Below are 19,949 nucleotides of genomic sequence, written 5' to 3' on the forward strand. Positions count from 1 at the left end.
ATATTGGCCTCGTGGTGGTAATTCCATGTTAGTCTGATTTTACTGTAGGCTTCGATATCTCCCATTTGTGTCAACGCAGACGGTAAACATGCAGCGAATCAGCCAATGTCAGCAGTGACAGGAAACACAAATCAAAATGATGAATTTTTATTCACATCAATGCAATGATCGACCCTGCACAGGGAGTAAATGGAACGGAAAGGCCGGTCTGTCACGTCTGCACATGATAAAAGGAGAGCTTGAGTTAGTCTAGTTTTGAAATGTTCATCAGATTATGTTTTTATTTAGTCTTTAAATGTGGTTTTTGATTTTAGCAAATGGATAGTTTCTGTTTTATTTTGAAGGACTGTTTGTTCTACCATTCACCACGACCATTCTTAGGCTACGTTCAGACTGCAGGTAAATGTGACCTCAATCTGATTTTTGTGCCCACCTGTATCCGATCTGTTAAAGACAGTTTGAACAGCACTAATCACATTTTTCAAATCCGACCCAGACCACTTTCATATGTGGTCCTAAATCTGATACGGATCTGATATTTTCCAGTGCGACTTCAGTCTAAACGGCCAGGTCGCATTTATCTGACCTTTATGTCATTTAAATGTGACAAATGTCACAATTCTGCATCCCAGGAGGAGGAGCGGAGGAAAAACTTATTTCCTTCCGTAAACCAAGGTTATAATAGTTTTGGATTTTTCATTATAGTTTAGTTTTATTTAATTTTGACTTTTTTTCTCTAATTCAGTTAGTTTTAATTCATTTTTAGAGCAGGTTTGCTAGTTTTTATTAGTTTTCATTTTTTTCTAAATGCTTAGTTTTAGTATTAAGTTTAGTTTTGTCGTATCTTTTCTCTTCTTCGCCGTCATATTCAAATAAATCCCAGACAGGACAGGAGGCTTTCTCCCAACTTTAGTCTCCATTTTTCCAGATAGAGTGGGGACAAAACGACGACTAAACAAGAAGTGATGGACCGTGAAGTGTTGTATGGTGGCACTAGCTAAAATTGCTAGAGCAAAATAAATCGATTTCGTATCAATCCGACGTTGACAAAAGATGAAAAGGGAGGGAATTTTATCCATAATTTTGATACGTGTTAGTTTTGTAAGCACACAATACAGTTTCAGTTAGTTATCGTTTTTTTCTTTTAATTATAGTTTTTATTTATTTCAGTTAACGAAAATGTTTTTACAATTCTAGTTTTCGTCATTGTGTTAGTTTTCGTTAATGATAATAACCTTGGTCAATTCTACATGGATTTAGTGTGATGCCAGAGACGCACGCACACACACACACACACACACGCCCACTTCCCTTTTAAAATATAAGACCTGGGAGTGATAAGAGACCCACAGCATCACGTCTCACAAACTAAATATGTTTTAAAATGCAGCCATCAAAATCTTAAAATTAAATTGTTACAACCCATACAACCCCTGTTAAGTATTTGTGAATGTATAGAGGGAAAAAAAGACAAATTAAAAAAGCACATTCTTGACTGTCATATTCCAAAGTGTGTTTCCCAGCCAGGCATCTTTATCTAAGGTCAGCCAAACCAGAGCTGCTTTCAGTCTCTTTATTTAAGGTTTGACTTGTGAGGGAGCAGAAATAGTAACCTGACCACCAAGAAGGTAAGCGGAGAAGCAGACAATATAGTCGCAGCCGCTCTCTTCCCTTTTTTTTATGTCTCTGCAGGGAACACAGTGTAATAATGCGATCAGTGTTCGTCCTGTGTGCGCCGGCCGAGGCTCTTACAGTAGCTGGCAGCGTGGAGACCAGATGAAGAAATACAGAAATTATACACTTGGCTGTAGATCATTGTTTTAAAAGAAGCAGGAAAGGAAGAGAATGAGTGAAGATGAGCTTTTCCAGAACACTGCACGCCTCAAATAAATGGCTTCTGCGGGTTTTAGTGGGAGGGTGTTTGGGGCAAGCAACTGGCAAAGCAAGCCTGGATGTGAGAGGAAAAACCCAAAGACATGGATGGATTGGACTTTAAAAGGGAAAAAAGAACCACAGCAGATGGACACTCGACTGTGTCTGGCCTCCAAAAAAAAAAAAAAATTCATTTGAAAGGAAATGAGATCTACATCAGGGCTCTCAAACTCATTTTCTTTCAGGGGCCACATTCGGCCAGAGTTAATCTCAAGTGGGCCGGACCAGTAAAATAATAGCATAGGGCTGTAAGAAAATATCGGCTCTGCAATATATCGCGATATTTCATTTCACAATATTGTATCAATATTAAAGAGTACTGTATCGATATTTTTTAGGTAATTATTCAAATGCAGATATTATGGAGGTTCATTTTTGTTTTTTGTTTTTTATTTATTATTCTTTAACACTCTTTTATTAAATAATGTTAAGTCTTTTGTTGGGATTGAACTAAAATAATGTTCTGATGTTAGTTCTGAACTAATAGAATATGAACATTTGAACAGGATCTGAAACTGTACTGTCTGTAAAACAATTTCAGTTTGAACACAGGAACGTTTTGTGATATAGCATTAGATCCTGTTGAGATCAAATAAAAATGTGTTTAGTATTTGTGCAGATTTCTGCTGTAATTCAGTTCTTCAAGGAAATAATCATTTAAAAAAAAAAAAGCCTTTTTAACAGTATCATGATATATTGTGATATATCGTATTGTGATCCTAGTATCATATCGCCAGATTCTTGCCGATACACTGCCCTATAATAGCATAATAACCTATAAATAATGACAACTCCAAATTTTTGTCTTTGTTTTAGTGAAAAAAAAAAATTTAATTATGAAAATACTTTTATAAACAACCCAAACAAAAAACATGTAAATAACCTGAAAAAAATGAAATTTTTTAAGAAAAATAAGTGCAATATTTTAACAATATTATGTGTCAACTTGTCATTTGTACATGTGCATTATGGATCAGATCTACAAAGACATTAAACACTGAGGAACAGGCAGAAAATAGTTAAAATTGTGCTGAATTTTCTGTAGACATTTCAGGTTGTTCATATTTGTTCAGGTTATTCACATTTTATTGTTACAAGATAGTTTGTAAATGTAAATATTTTCTGCAGTAAAACAAAGACACAAATTTGAAGTTGTCATTAGTTATAGACATAGTATAATTTTTTTTTCACATCAAACCAAGAAGAAAATATGGAGTCATTATTTTTTGTAGATTATTATGCTATTGTTGGTCTGTATGTGGAGCCTGAACTAAAATGAGTTCCACAGCCTTGACTGGAATTTTTGCACTTTTCAAATTCATCCCACGGGCCGGATTGGAACCTTTGGTGGGCCGCATTTGGCCCCCGGGCCACACGTTTGAGACCCCTGATCTACATAGTTTTGTCTGCTTGTGATACTGCAGCCGTTGCTTTTATTTACTCTGAATGGGTCGGGATTTTTTTTTCGTTGTGCTTCTGATTTTGTCTAGTTACCTCAGCCCCTTGCATTCAAAGTAATCCAATCCACTTACCAGGGTATCTGTAGATCTTCACTTGTCTAATCTACTAAAACTGCAAAAAAAAAAAGAAAAAAGAAAGTAACTGAAAATGGCCTTTTTTCCTCCGTCATTACCGTCACCTTCTGGCCTCTGAGTGATGCATCTGCCGTCAAAGCAGCGGTGAGAAAACAAATACTCTGCCCCTTAAAGCCAACATTATTCAGAAATGGTCGGAGTCACCTTTGTGTTTGACGGATGTCTGGAAGCCTTCGACTCGTCCCCGTGGTAGGGTTTCCCCTTCAGAGGGAGAAGAGCTAATTAGGGAAAGTGCTGGAAACCTGAGTGGGGTCAGGTCTGGCCTCTGCGCTGTGTGAAGTGGAGTGTGTAGACGGAGCTGTCAGGCTACAAATCAGACGTTTTAGGTCCAAACCGGAGCCCAGAGGCCATCGCACTGTCTGTACAGCAGAGGAATGAAGAGTTAGAATAGAGTTTAAAGCTGTGGGAGACTTTCATGACCAATTTTTTTATCAGATCTGTCAAACCTCAGTCATATCCTCAGTATCATGAATCTGTCAGTCTGTCTGTCATTACTCACCTGAATCTGTTGCATCATGGTGAACAGAGTCTTAGTGCCATCCACCAGAAACAAACCATGTGTTTACAAACAGAGCCGGGAAGGAACTCGGGCATCTTCGGAATTTTGTCGCGACGTGCATTGTGGGAAAGGGAAGTTCGCGCAGCCACCTGACAGCAGCAGCGGCAGTACAACCATATGATTTTATATGGATGAAACTAACATGACGTGGAAACGGCTGAAACGCAGAAACGGCTGGAGAAATATGCAGAGGGAAGAGAGCTCCTGCTGTTTCCGCCTTGTGTCTGTTCCAGCTGCCCCTTCACGTGAACGCACAAAATGGAGGGGGAGGGGCCAAGAGGTGAAATGGGATTGGGCCAAAATCAATCTATTGGTGACTCTGAATTGCCTCTTGGTGTTAATGTGAATGTCCGTTTTCAGACGCTAGCTCTGCACTTCCATGATTATCTATTCATTGCAGACATCCAATGCAAAAATGAGTGAATGCAAGAACATAAAATATCACTAGAGGTCACAACAGCGATGGAAATGTGCATAGTTCGGCTCCGTCTAGGTCATTTAATTGTCTATTTAGTGAAGTAGTGATGGGGTCAAGTCCCTGTCATCTGTTGGTCCACATGTAACACAGACACCCCTGATAATCCACATGAAAACACCAGTGTATAGTGTTACTATGACAACATCTGCAGACATACAGTAACTATTTCAGAAAAATGTGTATCGAAATGTTATGTTTTACTTATTTATACATGTCTACAATGGTTGTCCAATGTGTTTTACAAGTTGAATGTCCTTTGCTGAAGCTCTTTATCAAAGAATGAGCTAATATGTGCACTAATACTAATACTAATACCTAAAAGTATAAATATATCTAATTAAAACCAGCCTCCTCAGATGATTTTCTTTTTTTTCTTTTTTATTTTGTGTGTGCTTTTGTTTTATTGTTATAATTTCGTCTATTTTAATATATACTACTCAACTGAATACCCCCTGGAGATCAGTAAAGCGTATCTGTATTTGTATCTGTATCTATACTCTTTCATTCTATTGTGTTTAATTTTTGTGCTGTGTGCTATATTTTCTTTTTTTTAACCAGTTTTTATTGCACTTAATCACAATTTCCATATGTTCTTTTTTTCTGACTGGCCTTATCCACACTAATTTGTATGAAAGGTGATGTCCATGATTGAATATGTGTAGATCTGTGTGGGGAAATCCACTCTCCATCTTCTCCTTTTCCTTCTTGATTGATGTTTTCTATCTGTGTGTCTGTAGGGAGCACCAGGAGAGCCTGGTCTGTCCATCATCGGACCAAGAGGACCTCCTGTAAGTGTCTTCACCTCACACTCTAAATAGAATAAACACTTTATTATGCATCCAGCCGGCTGCCAGATCAATAGACCTAGATCTGCTGAACACATCAGGGTCAAAACACTGACAGATTCTCAGGTTCTGGGTGATTGAACGGGACAGTGGAGAGGCTGGTTTGGTTCCAGTTTTGTAAAGAACTGGGCTCACATGTACATGAGCCCAGCCAAACCAGCTTTATGTGAGATTGAGTGAATACGCCACAAATGATAGAATAACACATATAATTACCAGTTGTGTGAAAACAGCAGCATTGTGTTCCGCTTGACTGGAGCTGTGATTCAGCCATAAATTGGATCATTAGACATGGCTGTTATATCAGGAAACACAGTGAGAAACTCCATCCAGGCCAGTATTAGGCTACGTTCAGACTGCAGGCAAATGTGGCCCAAATCAATACTGTCACTGTCTCGTAATGTATGTGGAAACGACCAAAAATAGTCACTTGCCCGATGAAGGGTTAACTTTGTTCAACATGGTAGATGCTAACGCTTATAACTGGATGCCACCAGCTGATAAAACACATAAAGGAAGAAGAAGAAGTCTGTTCAGAGTTGCTGTAGTTTCAGAAATCCTCTCAAAATAAACTAACTTGACTAAATGTCATATCACATGACCAGAGGATCTGAAAACAATACTGGATACAGGTTAGCCTTTGGTGTTAGTTTCAACCTAATGTTTAGTGTGGACTTGATACCTAATCTGAGGAGGGAATCTACCACTAGTCTTGGTTGTTCCTCTATTTCCAGCTGCATGGCCTCTTTGTTTAAACTTTACTTTTTTTTTTCTAGTTTTATTCCTCATCTTGTGGCGTACCGCGAGGTTAGCCAACTTAAGTGGAGCAGACATCTGTTTTTGTAGTCAACGGTTATTACAGCCTCTACCTGTGTGTGCCCACTCCTTCTGGATGGTAATAGGCATTTCTAATGAATACCAGACCTAAACCTGCCAGCAGTAGCAGTAGGAGCTGAGCCTTGAACTTACAGGGAGATGTCAGTAGGAACATTTGGCACAGCAGGTGAGATCACCACCAGAGGCTCCTGTTAGACGGAACAAAGGAGTTACTTTAGCAGAGAGGAGAGGACAACCGAGGAAAACGACAGCTTAGACCAGCCTCCGCCTCTTTAATGTTATGTAGTTTCATCTGTGTTTTGAACGTGTACTCCCATGGGACCACATGAAAAATCTGGATTACACTGAAACCTGTTTGTTCCTGTGCATATTCATTCTTTTATCCCAGGGGTCTCAAACTCATTTTCTTTCAGGGGCCATATTCAGCCCAATTTGATCTCCAGTGGGCCGGACCAGTAAAATAATTGCATTATAACCTATAAATGATGACAACTCCAAATTTTTGTCTTTGTTTTAGTGCAAAAAAACCCCATTAAATTATGAAAATACTTGCTTTTATAAACTATCCAAACAAAAAAGATGTGAATAACCTGAAAAAACTGAAATTTCTTAAGAAAAATAAGTGCAAATTTAACAATGTTATGCCTCGACTTATCATTTCTACATGTGCATTATGGATCAGATCTCCAAAGACACCGTTGTTGGTCCATTAGTCCGGATGATAACCTTGACTTCAGTTTCTGTGGGTCCTGCAGTGGCTTGTCAGCCCTATTTTTGCCCTGAAGTATCTGCCACAAAGACACTAAACACTTAGTAACAGGTAGAAAATAGTTAAAATTGTGCTGAATTTTCTTTAGACATTTCAGGTTGTTCATATTTGTTCAGGTTATTCACATTTTATTGTTACAGGATGGTTTGCAAATGTAAATATTTTCATAATTTAATATTATTTTTTGCACTAAAACAAAGACAAAAATTTGAAGTTGTCATTATTTATAGGCATAATATAATATTATTTTCACATCAAACTGAGAAGAAAATCTGTAGTCATTCTTTTTTGTAGGTTATTCTGCTGTTATTTTTTGACTGTAGATCATATTGGTCTGTATGTGGAACCGCAACTAAAATGAGTTCCACAGCCTTGACTGTGGAATTTTTGCATTTTGCAAATTCATCCCAGGGGCTGGACTGGAACCTTTGGTGGGACACATTTGGACCCCGGGACGCATGTTTGAGACCACTGTTTTATCCTGTCACTGACATACAAACAGATGGTCTTTCATACTGTTCCCCTTAAGCTCTTTTATCATGACACAGTACCTCCACACCATTTATTCAATTTGGATTTTTCATCCATGCATTTTGTGTTGGTTGCTCTGTTGTTTTCTTTTTCTTTCTTATGGCCTTGTTCGACTCGCCCATCAAAATTTTTATTTTGTCAGACTTCACACAGTGTTTCCTTTGGTATTATGAAGGTGCAATGCAGATACTCATAATTTACTTCACTATATTGTTTATTTGACAGGGACAATGTACAATCACACAATTACACCAGTTTGCTAAGAGTTAATTTCCATTGGCAGACCCCGGCTGGTACACAGTAAATACAGAATAGAAAAAACAGGACATTACATAAAGCAGCTGACAAGCAATTAAAAAATGAAATACAGATACGAGAATATAATATAAAGCAAAAATGCAATAATAACAATATAGTCTAAATAACACAGGATAAAAAATACATTCTGTACAAAGCATAAATAGTGAATTTAAATAGTATTTCGGCCCAGTACCATTAAAAGGCTCTGCTATAGTTATAGCGGTGTCTTCAAAGAACAAGCTTTTTAAGCCTCACACACATGATTTAAATATCGCAGGTCATGGAATTTTAGTAATCATTCTGGTTGTAATTATCATGCTATAGATAAATATATGCCATTAATTTGAGTGTAATTCTATTTTCCTATTGTGCTCTTCCAAGATACACAAAGATGTTATAGACTGGTGTGTGTTCCACATATGAAACCATTCCTCTTCCGCCTCAATCCATTTCCTTTTCATCTTAACCCATAAAGACCCGGTGTTACTTTTGTGTTAGTTCCTAAATACATTTTCTCTCTATTTAACCTTTCTTAAGTGATTTATTACCATCTATCATAATATTATCCTCTTTATTTAGCTTTGTTTTTCAGGGAAAATCAGGAATTTTCCATTATTTATTTTACTGATCATGTACTTTCATCATCATGCTGAGATTACACTTTGGGGTTATCCTACCAAAAACAGAGAGAAGTTGAGAAAAAGTGTCTTTTTCAGTCCAATCTGTCATTAACTGAACATAAACCCAGTGTGTCCATTCACTGTCATTGATCCAACTCCATGGGCTTTACTGGTGAATCAATGTTGTAGAAGATGACGGTTTTTCCACTGTAAGTACAGAGCCTCTGAACGTCTAAATGGGTCATATCTGATGACCACGAAAAGATGAAGAACTGTATTTTACACCAATTATTGACATGGATTGATAGGATTAGTGGATCAACAGGTATTAAACAGTTTAGATCAGAAGATCATTTGGTCACTGGTGTATATTTGGGTCTTTATGGGTTAAATGTTAAGATCCCTCCTCTCTCCATTAAAAACTTAAATAATAGTGACATGATTCTGTATTTCTTTAAATTGTAAAAATCCAATTACAGTAATAGTTATCCCACTTTTGTCTGGGTCGGACTTTGCTTAGCTTTCAATCACAGACGTCCCCTTATGCCGATATCCGAAATAGTCTAAATTTACATTGCTTCGTCACTTCTTCTGTTCGAATGGGCAAATGCCAATATTTCCACTCCAGCTTCAGAATGTTCTTTTCAACATCTGGTCCTCGAGCCCATTTCATTGGTCACGCTCACCTCCACTTTGTACTGTAATTGTCTTTCCTACATCTTAACTTTCCCTTCATTGGTTTTCCCATGGATATTAAATGTCCTGTACCAGGCTGAAGACAGACTGAAAAGTGCTTTAACATACCATCAGAGCCAGTGGGATAATTGTTATTGACATATAGTCACTGAGCACCTAGTTGCCATCTTTATTAGATTTTTCTGTTTTCAGTGTTGCATTACAGCATTTAATTTCCACCTGCTCAATGAGAACGCAACGAATGCAAAACGCAGATTCTTCCATATCACGTCTAATGTGAGAATCAGTTAAATGCAGACTTTAGTGCATGTGCGGTATCAAGGGGAGACACTTAGCTTCTTTTCTTGACACTTATTTTTTTATTAGTTATATACAAAACTTAACAAACATCAACAAACAACAACAGTCGGCAACAGAACATTGGTTAGAGTTATAAAACAGCAATCAAGCCACACATTCAAATCTCTAGAGCAGGAGCTCACACAACACACCCAGGACCACAAGACAAACCACACATCAGTTGTCTTCAAGGAACCTAATCTATTTGTTCCATCTTCTCATGTAGAGCTCTGCTTGCAGCTTCAACATAAATGTAAATCTCTCCATTCTGTGAATTTCATCTACTACATTCATCCAGTCCTCTAGCACCAGTGGCTCAAGTTGAAGCCATTTTCGAGTGATTGTTTTTTATGCTGCAGCACCAAAAATCTTCAGGAGGTATTTGTCATTCACTGTCAAATCATCAGGAAGATCCCCCAACAAAAGTAGAAGAGTGGTTTGTTGCAATTTAAAACCCAAAATCTCTTCTATTTTTATTCCAACACCTTTCCAAAAAGTTGTAATTTCTGTACAGGACCAAAAATGTGGGTGTGGTTTGCCTCTGTGTCCCCCTGTGCAACCCCTCCAGCAAGTAGAAGCACTCGAGTTTTCACTAAACTGTTGTTTTGGCGTTATAAAGAACTGTACTAAATTTTTCCAACAAAATTCTCACCATTCAGCTGAAGAGGAGGTAGAAGTAGCAGATTCACACATATTGTCCTATTGTTCACATGATATAACAGTATTCAATTCTTTCTCCCATCTTTTTTTTAATATAATCTGTTGAGTTTCTTTTGCCTTTTAACAGGCCTTGATAGAGCTCAGAAATAATAGACTTACATTGTTTAGAGTAAGCTTGTGAAGGTAATTGAATTATCTCATTGGTCTCTGAATTACACATTTTTAGTATGTTTGAAGAGAGATATTGTCGAAATTGTAAATACCTAAAAAAAAAATCATTTTTTTCCAAATCACATATTTTTTGCATTGTTTGAAAACTTGGTAAGTTATTTTTATCCATTATCTTGCAACATACTGTTATCCCTTTGTGTGACCAATTTTTAAAACTTGAATCAGTTTGATTAGGTATAAACACTAAGTCAAAGCCGGCCCACTTTTAGCTTCTTATATTAACTTTCTTCCTGCATATTTGCATGTGATTCTGTTGAACAAACACACTGATTTCTGTTTTTTCTTCTGTTGCCCTTTAGGGACAACCAGGGACAAGAGGATTCCCAGGCTTTCCAGTAAGAACTTGATATTATGACTCATTCAGTTTTGTAGAAGATTCCTTCTGAAGTCCAAGCCGCAGTAAAACTCAATTGAAATCAGACATTTAATGAGATTTTGTGAGAGGCTTACGTTCATTCAGTCGGTAAAAGTGTCCAAAATCTGAACTGAATGCTAAGGCCTCTACAGTGAATCTAAATGATGAAAATGATGTCCTCTTTTTTTATTCTAGGGTCCTATTGGGTTGGATGGCAAGCCTGTGAGTGCACAAGTGTTCCTGTCCAAAACTGAAATACCTGAAAGCTCCTTTAGTGCTCAGTCCAAAGCACCCTGTGATTATAATGAGTATAATTAAGCTAAGACTAATTACCGTCATTATTTGTAATAAAATCTCTATTAGCGCCGTGGCTGTTGTTACAGGTGGGGTTCAAACATGCTGTGGATATTGCTAAGGTGTCTGTTTAGATTGTTTCAATTATTTTACCATGTGCTCTCACTGTTTCAATGTTCACACAGGGACAGAACGGACCCAAGGGAGACATGGTGAGCATTCCTTCCATTTGCCATTTAGATTTGTGGAAATGTTTGGTTTGAAATTTTAGACACAAAAAGTAACACTAAGTCGAGGCTAAAAGAAAGTAATTGTGTTGAACTTTGTTTCACTGTTGGGGTCATTTTAGTTGCCTGTTATTTTGTACTGTCTATTGATTTATGCAGCTCAGAAACTGGCTAACAGAAGCAGGCTAGCAAATAGCAACAATAGGCTAACATGGGGCTTAACAGTGGACCAATAGTGGGCTGCCGTGGTACTTAACTGTGGACCAATAGTGGGCTAACAGTGGGCTAACATGGTGCTTTACAGTGGACCAATGCTGGGCTAACAGTGGGCTAACATGGTGCTTAACAGTGGACCAATGCTGGGCTAACAGTGGGCTAACATGGTGCTCAACAGTGGACCAATGCTGGGCTAACACTGGGCTAACATGGTGCTTAACAGTGGACCAATGCTGGGCTAACAGTGGGCTAACATGGTGCTTTACAGTGGACCAATGCTGGGCTAACAGTGGGCTAACATGGTGCTTAACAGTGGACCAATGCTGGGCTAACAGTGGGCTAACATGGTGCTTAACAGTGGACCAATGCTGGGCTAACACTGGGCTAACATGGTGCTTTACAGTGGACCAATGCTGGGCTAACAGTGGGCTAACATGGTGCTCAACAGTGGACCAATGCTGGGCTAACAGTGGGCTAACATGGTGCTTAACAGTGGACCAATGCTGGGCTAACAGTGGGCTAACATGGTGCTTAACAGTGGACCAATGCTGGGCTAACAGTGGGCTAACATGGTGCTTAACAGTGGACCAATGCTGGGCTAACACTGGGCTAACATGGTGCTTAACAGTGGACCAATGCTGGGCTAACAGTGGGCTAACAAGGTGCTTAACAGTGGACCAATGCTGGGCTAACAGTGGGCTAACATGGTGGAAAACAAAAAGCCAACAAAAGGCTAATAGTGAGTCAACAGTGGGTAACAGAGGGCTAACAATCTGCTAAGTGTCGGGCTAACAGATGAGAACCGTTAGCAACAAACTGACTTTTTCAGTCAGAGTTAAAGGTTAGAACTCTTGACAATTTGAAGTGGGCACTGGGGAACTTTAGAGTGAGTCCTGCTGAGACTTTCGGGACAGTTGCAGCTTTTTCTTCAACATTAATATTCAATGTTCTCAAATTGTATGATTCTTTATTGGCCGTGGAATCACAGTAGAATTCAGCCTCGTTTTTTTTTTTTTTTACATCATCCGGTTCAGAATCATTCGTGACTAATGGTCTGAAGACAACCTGCTGTTGCAGAGCCAAAGCCAGTCTGTGGCTTTAAGCTTCCACTGAACTGTCTTATGAAGTCCATGAGACTGTCAGAGGAAAAAGTCATTGCAATGTGAACGGGCTTGTCAAGATGCCATTCATAGAGTGCATTATGCTAATGTTTAAAACTGAACTCTAAAACATTTGCAAATACCACTTAGCACTAGGGATGTAACCATATGAAAATTTCATATCACGGTTATTGTGACCAAAATTATCACGGTTATCATTATTATCGCGGTATTGTTGAAATTGTGCTGAAAATGTTCAAAAAGTAATTATACACACACTGAAATAATTTAACCAAGTTGTATTTTGAAAAAAAAAAAAAACTAATTAAATAATTGGCGCAATGTACCTTCTGTTGCAGAAACATTCAAATATTAACCCTTAGTGGTCTGAGCCTATTTTGTCCGTTTTTCAGTCCTTTTGATTTTGCCTTTATATACTATATAAGCAAATGTTTACTATACCCATGTTTGGTATCTTTTTTTTTCAGCACAACTTCATTTATATAATCTGTCTATTATTTTTTTCACTTTAACCTACTATAAAAACATAAAAGGCCAGAAAACACACACACAAAAAATATAAAATCTGATTTGAAAAATGTATATAATTTATTGCATAAATAACACAAAGATGCTTAACGAACCTTTTCAGAGACTTTAAAAGTGAATACTGGTTCCAAATATTAGGTATATACAATTAAAATTGTAATAAATTAAAACTATACTCAAATATTTGACATAAAAGCAGATCTTTACATAGGCGTTTTCTCCAGAAAAGTGCAGTAATCAAACACGGTTATCATGATAATAAGAATTTAAACGGTAATACTAACTGTCTGCAATTTTACCGCGGTTTATTGTTATACCGGTAATCATTACATCCCTACTTAGCACGAAAGCAATTTTGACCAGTTGGTCACAAGTTTTAAAAAATCAAATCAAACCAAGCATTAAAGTTCTTTTATGGCGTACATCCTCTCAGAATTCCTCCCCAGTCTGCATCATCCTGTGGGATTTTCTCCAGGCAGAGCTCAGATTTTCGTAATAAAAGGCCACTGTTTGTCTTGACCGATGCCTTGGAGTCGGTTGTTTCAGCGCTGTCCTGCTTTGGCTGACGCTCTGGCTTTTATCATGACTTGCTGCTGATTTTCAGAACCTTCTCACGTGTCTGTGTTTGAAAACCATTTTTCTCGGTCAGACTGGGAGGGGAACTCATCACAGTGGAGTTTGTTTTTTGAAGCAGAGCAGTGGGGGCTACTGTGTCCAGTTCCACTCAACTCCACGCCAGTACAAATGACAAACCCTCGCAGTGGTTCAAGTGGGGTTGGATCCTGTTAATGTTGATTAATGGCTGTGTAATGAGCCTTTTTGTCAGTCTGCTTCCTGACATATGTCATACCAGATTGAATGAGGCTCTCGCTGCTCGCCTGCTAAATGTATAAAGATGCATTTGGCTTCATAATGTGGTTTTGGAGCTGTCGAATCTGTGGGGTCACCAGCATGCGGTTCTCTGGATGTGTCCTGCCGGGCCTTCTCCCTGAGTTCATTAATCAACCAGCTGACAGCTCCGACCAGGCACACCCCAGGGCCTGATGGGAAGTCAAACCGAGTTGCTTTGTCCATAAAGAATAATTAGAACAGACTCTTCTAACAACAAATCAGTTTGACTGAAAACTGAAGATGTTTATTCATCCAGGAATCATGTTCTGTCCTGGTGAATTATTTTATTATGAAACTGATGTTTTTGTGTTTCAGGGTCAGCGTGGTCCTAAAGGACTTCCAGTAAGTATCTGACATCTGTTCAGAACACAGTGCTGCTCATCTTTAAAGCTAAATATCTGACTTTCCTGTGTTGTCTTGTAGGGAGAACCTGGACCTAAAGGAGAGAAGGTGAGATGTAGAACCAGTAAACTTAAACCTTTACAAGTCAGCTTTGATAGATTAAGTAGTCAAATTACTTACTCAAAGGATCAGTTATCACCTTTTTACCAACAAGGAACTGGTCCTATTTCATGGACCCCATTTCAAATGTGAAACTTTGTGGGTATGTCATATTCTACATGATGGAAAGAGAGGATGGAGATAAGAAAAAAGACAAGAAAAACAATGTGTTGAAGGCTGAGGAAACCAGTTGATAAAAGAGTGTGCGATAATTCAACCCTGTCCTTGGTGATGGTTTAGTATCTACTGTATGTAGATAGATAGATAGATAGATAGATAGATAGATAGATAGATAGATAGATAGATAGATAGATAGATAGATAGATAGATAGATAGATAGATAGATAGATAGATAGATAGATAGATAGATAGATAGATAGATAGATAGATAGATACTTTATTGATCCTTTGCAGGAAATTGCTTTGTTACAACAGCAGCAGTACAAGAAGAAAAACACTCTGACCCATCGCATGAACATCCCACAAACAGCCATCAATGGAACAAATAAATAAATAATAAACAGAATAAAAGATATATATATCTATATATCCATATCTATATATCTATCTATATATATATATATGTACAATACAAGTAATGTATATAATACAATAACCTAAAACACCTAACACACCTAAGTATGCACAGCATACAATAATAATTTATCGCACAGCGATATTAAAAAGTCTAATAGCAGCAGGCAGGAAGGACCTCCTACTGCGTTCAGTCTTGGACCGAGGGGGGATTAGTCTGTGGCTGAAGGTGCTCTCTCTGAACACCTCAAGATGGTGCAATGGGTGAGATGCGTTCTTCACTTCGATACAAGAACCGATATTAAACACACTGAAACATAGTGCCTGATTTACTAAGATTGCAAATAACGGGCGCAAATGTGCTTGCTCGTGCTAAAATATGTGCATGCTATTGATTTGCGTGTCTGGGGTGATCAGCTCAGACTGCCTGCGCAAATGACAATAGGTGCAAAGTCTTAGAGACCACCCTAATTCAATGAGGATTTTGCGTGCGCTATTGGTTGTCGTCATGGAGACAGTACGCTGTAAAAACTGCTCTGGGATAGGCCAGCACTCATAAATATGAAGTTGCTCTTTTTCCACACAGAGGGGTGAATAGGTATTTCTCTGTTGTTGTTTATCACTGGTGAAGTGTGTGATTAGTGAAATAAATACCTTCTCTGTTTATGTCGCTCTGTATGGTGAACGAAAACTTTTCAGTCTGTGGGCATGAGAGAAAACCCTCCACATCAGTCTTTATATAGAAAGTTCAGGAGTCCAGTCACAACACCGTGGACATCGCTGTGTGTGTGTGTGGGTGTGAGTGTGGGTGTGTGTGTGGGTGTGTGTGTTGTGCAGCGTTAGAACCCGTCCCATTTGGTCTCCCTTGCACGCGGCGCGAGAGAGAGTCATCTCTCAGTAGTCGGTCCTGGTGATGTGCCACTGGTGGAACCGGGTGTGGGGGGGCAGGCCCATACAGTGGGGGGCCATATGTCTCAAATTATTATTATTTTTTCTTCCGTCATTCCAAAAATATTGATGTGATCAGAACAGATTGGTTCTCTGTGTTGTGTCTATGCCTCCTCCTCGTCACAACTACTGCAGCCAGTTTTGTTTAAGTTTAAACCTGCCTTTCTGACACGCTAAATATAGACGGAAAATCAGCCACCGCAATCAGTTTCAGGTTTGGTAAATCACATTGCACACGCTAAATAAATATTTGCATTTACTCCTCCCAATGATTTTGTGCGTTCTAGCAGAAATGGCCATATTGCATATTCATCAGGGCAAACACGCTAAATGGGTTGCCTGAGCTGTTTTACCCATTTGAGAGGCGAAAACCTCGGTGCGTCCTGTTAGTAGATCAGCTTCAATGTGTTTTTGTGTGCGCAGTCAAGTTTGTGCATGTTTTTACACGCACAAACCTTTAGTAAATCAGGCCCATAGTCTATAATTCTGAAAAAAAGATTGTCCAATTGGACCATAATGGGGTAATGCAGAATGTTACTGTATTAGGATCAGATGGATTTCAGGGATATACCCAAGCTGTTGGCCCCTGACAGTGTAAGCCTCGTTTTCAGTCCAACAGCCTGAAGGTCCAATGGACTATTGGTATCAGTTTGTCCACCTGTCCGTAAAGTGTTTTTCCAGAAACTTCTTCTCCAAAACCATCAGCCAGAATCAACTGAAATTCACAGCAGAGGTTCCTTGGGGCAAGGTCTACCAAGTTTGTTCAAAGAATTGAGAAACATTTATTTTTGAGTTTTTGATGTCAAACAAATGTCAAGTAATGTCTTTAAATATGCAGTTGGACTTCAGAACCCTTGGTCCTATTTTTACTGTGTTCAGGAACCATTGTGACAACTAGTCTCTGACAAAATGCCAGTGAAATGGAAACATTATACAAGACTTTAGTTCCTTTCCAAGGTTTATACGTTTATGATAAGGCCTCCAGTCAATAATAAATGATTTCTATTAAATTTGTAGATTGTATGATTGAATAACTCCCAGTGACATTATTTGGGTTTTCAAGCATTACTCCACCACAGCAGAACTTTATAGAGGTGTTTTCAGCAGCTGTGGAACTAATTCTACAAAATGGACCCTAGAGTTAAAATCAGCAGAGTTGGCCTTCTAATTTGAGAGTGATTATGACTAATTAGTGTGAAAATATTTGAAAAGCGTATCCTTTTTCTAACGGAGCTTTGTCTTTTCACATCAGGGTGTCTGTGGAGACTACACGCACCGGGTAAGAAAACATTATCTTGGTTAAATTTCACTCAAAATGTCGCAAATTCTTCATGTGAAGTGTTTATGAAGCCTGTTGTTCGTCCCACAGCTCGTAACACCGTCTCCCATAGGCCCTTATCTGCAGTGGGTTTAGTTTTTTATTGTCAGAATAATGAAGGAAAGCTACAACAGAAGGAAAGTACAGAAGCTGGACAGGATAATTGCAGGAGAACAGTGATGGGTAGCACATGCAGGACTTTGCTTTTCTTTTGGCTCGCCGTCTCTGGGGTTTGGCTGGTTGGGAGAAAACAAGGCAATTACCGGCGGTCTGTTGGAGCATATAGTCAGACTTGATAAGAGCCTGTGTGTGGGGGTGCCAAGAATAAGAGTCTCTTGAGGAAAGGGGGGACTTTTCTAGATAGCTAAGTCCATTTCCAGTGTAATTCAACCTCCTCCGTTATTAAATTGCTCCTGTTAAGACGATCAAAGTTGGGCTTTTTCTGTCATAAACATTGGCTAACTCATTTAAGAGCCCCTGAAAATAACAGCAGAGAACACGTCGGAATGGTTTTAGGAGTTGTTATCAATTGTGTGTTATGCTGCGATACACATCTAAATCAGGGGTCTCAAACATGTGGCCTGGGGGCCAAATGTGGCCCACCAAACATTCCAATTCGGCCCATGGGGTGAATTTGCAAAGTGCAAAAATTCCACAGTCAAGGCTGTAGAACTCATTTTAGTTCAGGTTCCACATACAGACCAATATGATCGACAGTCAAATAATAACAGCAGAAGAACTGACAAAAAAGAATGACTCCAGATTTTCTTCTCAGTTTGATGTGAGAAAAAATAAAATAAAATAAAATAATTACACTATACCTATAAATAATGACAACTTCAAATATTTGTCTTTGTTTTAGTGCAAAAAATAACATTAAATTATGAAAATATTTACATTTACAAACCATCCTGTAACAAAAAAATGTGAATAACCTGAACAAATATGAACAACCTGAAATGTCTAAAGAAAATTCAGCACAATTTGAACTCTTTTCTGCCTGTTCCTCAGTGTTTAGTGTCTTTGTAGATCTGATCCATAATGCACATGTAGAAATGATAAGTTGAGGCAGAATATTGTTAAATTTGCACTTATTTTTGATAAGAAATTTCAGTTTTTTCAGGTTATTCACATCTTTTTTGTTTGGATAGTTTCTAAAAATAAGTATTGTCATAATTTAATGGGGGTTTTTTTCACTTAAACAAAGACAGAAATTTGGAATTGTCATTATTTAAAGGTTATTATACTATTATTTTACTGGTCTGCCCCACTGGAGATCAAATCGGGCTGAATGTGGAACCTGAAAGAAAATGAGTTTGAGAGCTCTGATCTAAATGCTTCGGGGCAGATAAAAGTTCAGAAGTGGGAGTTCAGAGGAAGACGGCCCATCGAGGGTTTTTGGCTTTAACCCTCTCGTTCCTCGTCATCAGACTGTATGCATGTTGAATTTTGTTTTTCATACACTTCTCAGAGCCCCCCTGCAGCATTCTTTATGGGAGGTCCAGTTCCTGGTCTGCTCACAGCCCAGACCTCGATGCTGTAGTGAGACCCGTGGGGGTTGTGGGGTTAGGTGGAGGTAAACGGTTCAGCTGTCAGGACTGAGCCAACCCGCTCAGCAAATATTTCTGCTTCTTGTGTAACTTGTGTGTGTTTCTCCAGAAGCCTCATGGTTTTATGAAAATCACCTTGTAATCAGACATGATTTAAGGCCTTTACACTCCAGGGATGGGATGAATGAAGGACGCAAAAATGTTAAATACTCAAGTACTTGACATGATCCCCTCGTACTGGCAGCGATTTGCATTTGTGGTAACATTTGTTGGACAAGAACCATAAATAGATTCTCCCTGATACTTTTAATTCACATGCAGCCCACGTCTACAACTCAGACAGTAGAATAAAACTGAATCGTTTTATGTCGCTTACAAAACTTGGACATTTATTACCTCCACCAAGGGGGTTATGTTTTTGCCAGCGCTGCTTTGTCTGTCTGTCCATGTGCAAGGTAACTCAGAAAGTTATGGACGGATTTGCATGAAAATTTCTGGAAATGTTGATACTGGCACAAGGAACAAATGATTAAATTTTGGTGGTGATCGGGGGTGGGGGGGCCACGGGGGCCCACCGATCTGCCTTGGCTTCGCTCTCTTTTCTAGAAAAGCACTTGGAGAGCGCAGACCTCTGCCAAGGCAGATCGGTGGGCCCCCGTGGTCTTCCACCCCCGATCACCACCAAAATTTAATCATTTGTTCCTTGTGCCAGTATCAACATTTCCTGAAATTTTCATCCAAATCCGTCCATAACTTTTTGAGTTATCTTGCACACGGACAGACGGACAAACAAACCAATGCGGGCAAAAACATAACCTCCTTGGCGAAGGTAATAAAAACTATAATTAAAAGAAAAAAACGATAACTAACTGAAACTGTATTGTGTGCTTACAAAACTAACTAAAACTGACAAAAATTATGGATAAAATTCCCTTCATTTTTGTCTTTGTCAGTGTCGGATTGATATGAAATCGATTTCTTTCCCTCCAGCAATTTTAGCTGCTGGCACCATATGATATTTAACGGTCTGTCACTTGTGGTTTCTAGTCGTCTTCTGGTCCCCACTCTACCTGG

At 38.8% G+C, this 19,949-nt stretch overlaps 1 protein-coding gene across 12 annotated transcripts in view; it reads left to right on the forward strand.

The window, feature by feature from the left end:
• The window catches only part of col13a1 (collagen, type XIII, alpha 1), a 228,620-nt gene that overhangs the window by 136,234 nt on the left and 72,437 nt on the right, over positions 1–19,949 (forward strand). For all 12 annotated transcript variants that reach the window (XM_030156714.1, XM_030156718.1, XM_030156720.1 and 9 more), the window contains 7 exons: positions 5,302–5,352; positions 10,692–10,727; positions 10,943–10,969; positions 11,227–11,253; positions 14,340–14,366; positions 14,448–14,474; positions 17,260–17,286. In XM_030156714.1, the coding sequence (XP_030012574.1) occupies positions 5,302–5,352; positions 10,692–10,727; positions 10,943–10,969; positions 11,227–11,253; positions 14,340–14,366; positions 14,448–14,474; positions 17,260–17,286 (222 nt within the window). The remainder of the gene's footprint in view (positions 1–5,301; positions 5,353–10,691; positions 10,728–10,942; positions 10,970–11,226; positions 11,254–14,339; positions 14,367–14,447; positions 14,475–17,259; positions 17,287–19,949) is intronic.

Source organism: Sphaeramia orbicularis, chromosome 15 (genome assembly GCF_902148855.1).
Source record: "Sphaeramia orbicularis chromosome 15, fSphaOr1.1, whole genome shotgun sequence".
NCBI classification, from domain to species: Eukaryota; Metazoa; Chordata; class Actinopteri; order Kurtiformes; family Apogonidae; genus Sphaeramia; species Sphaeramia orbicularis.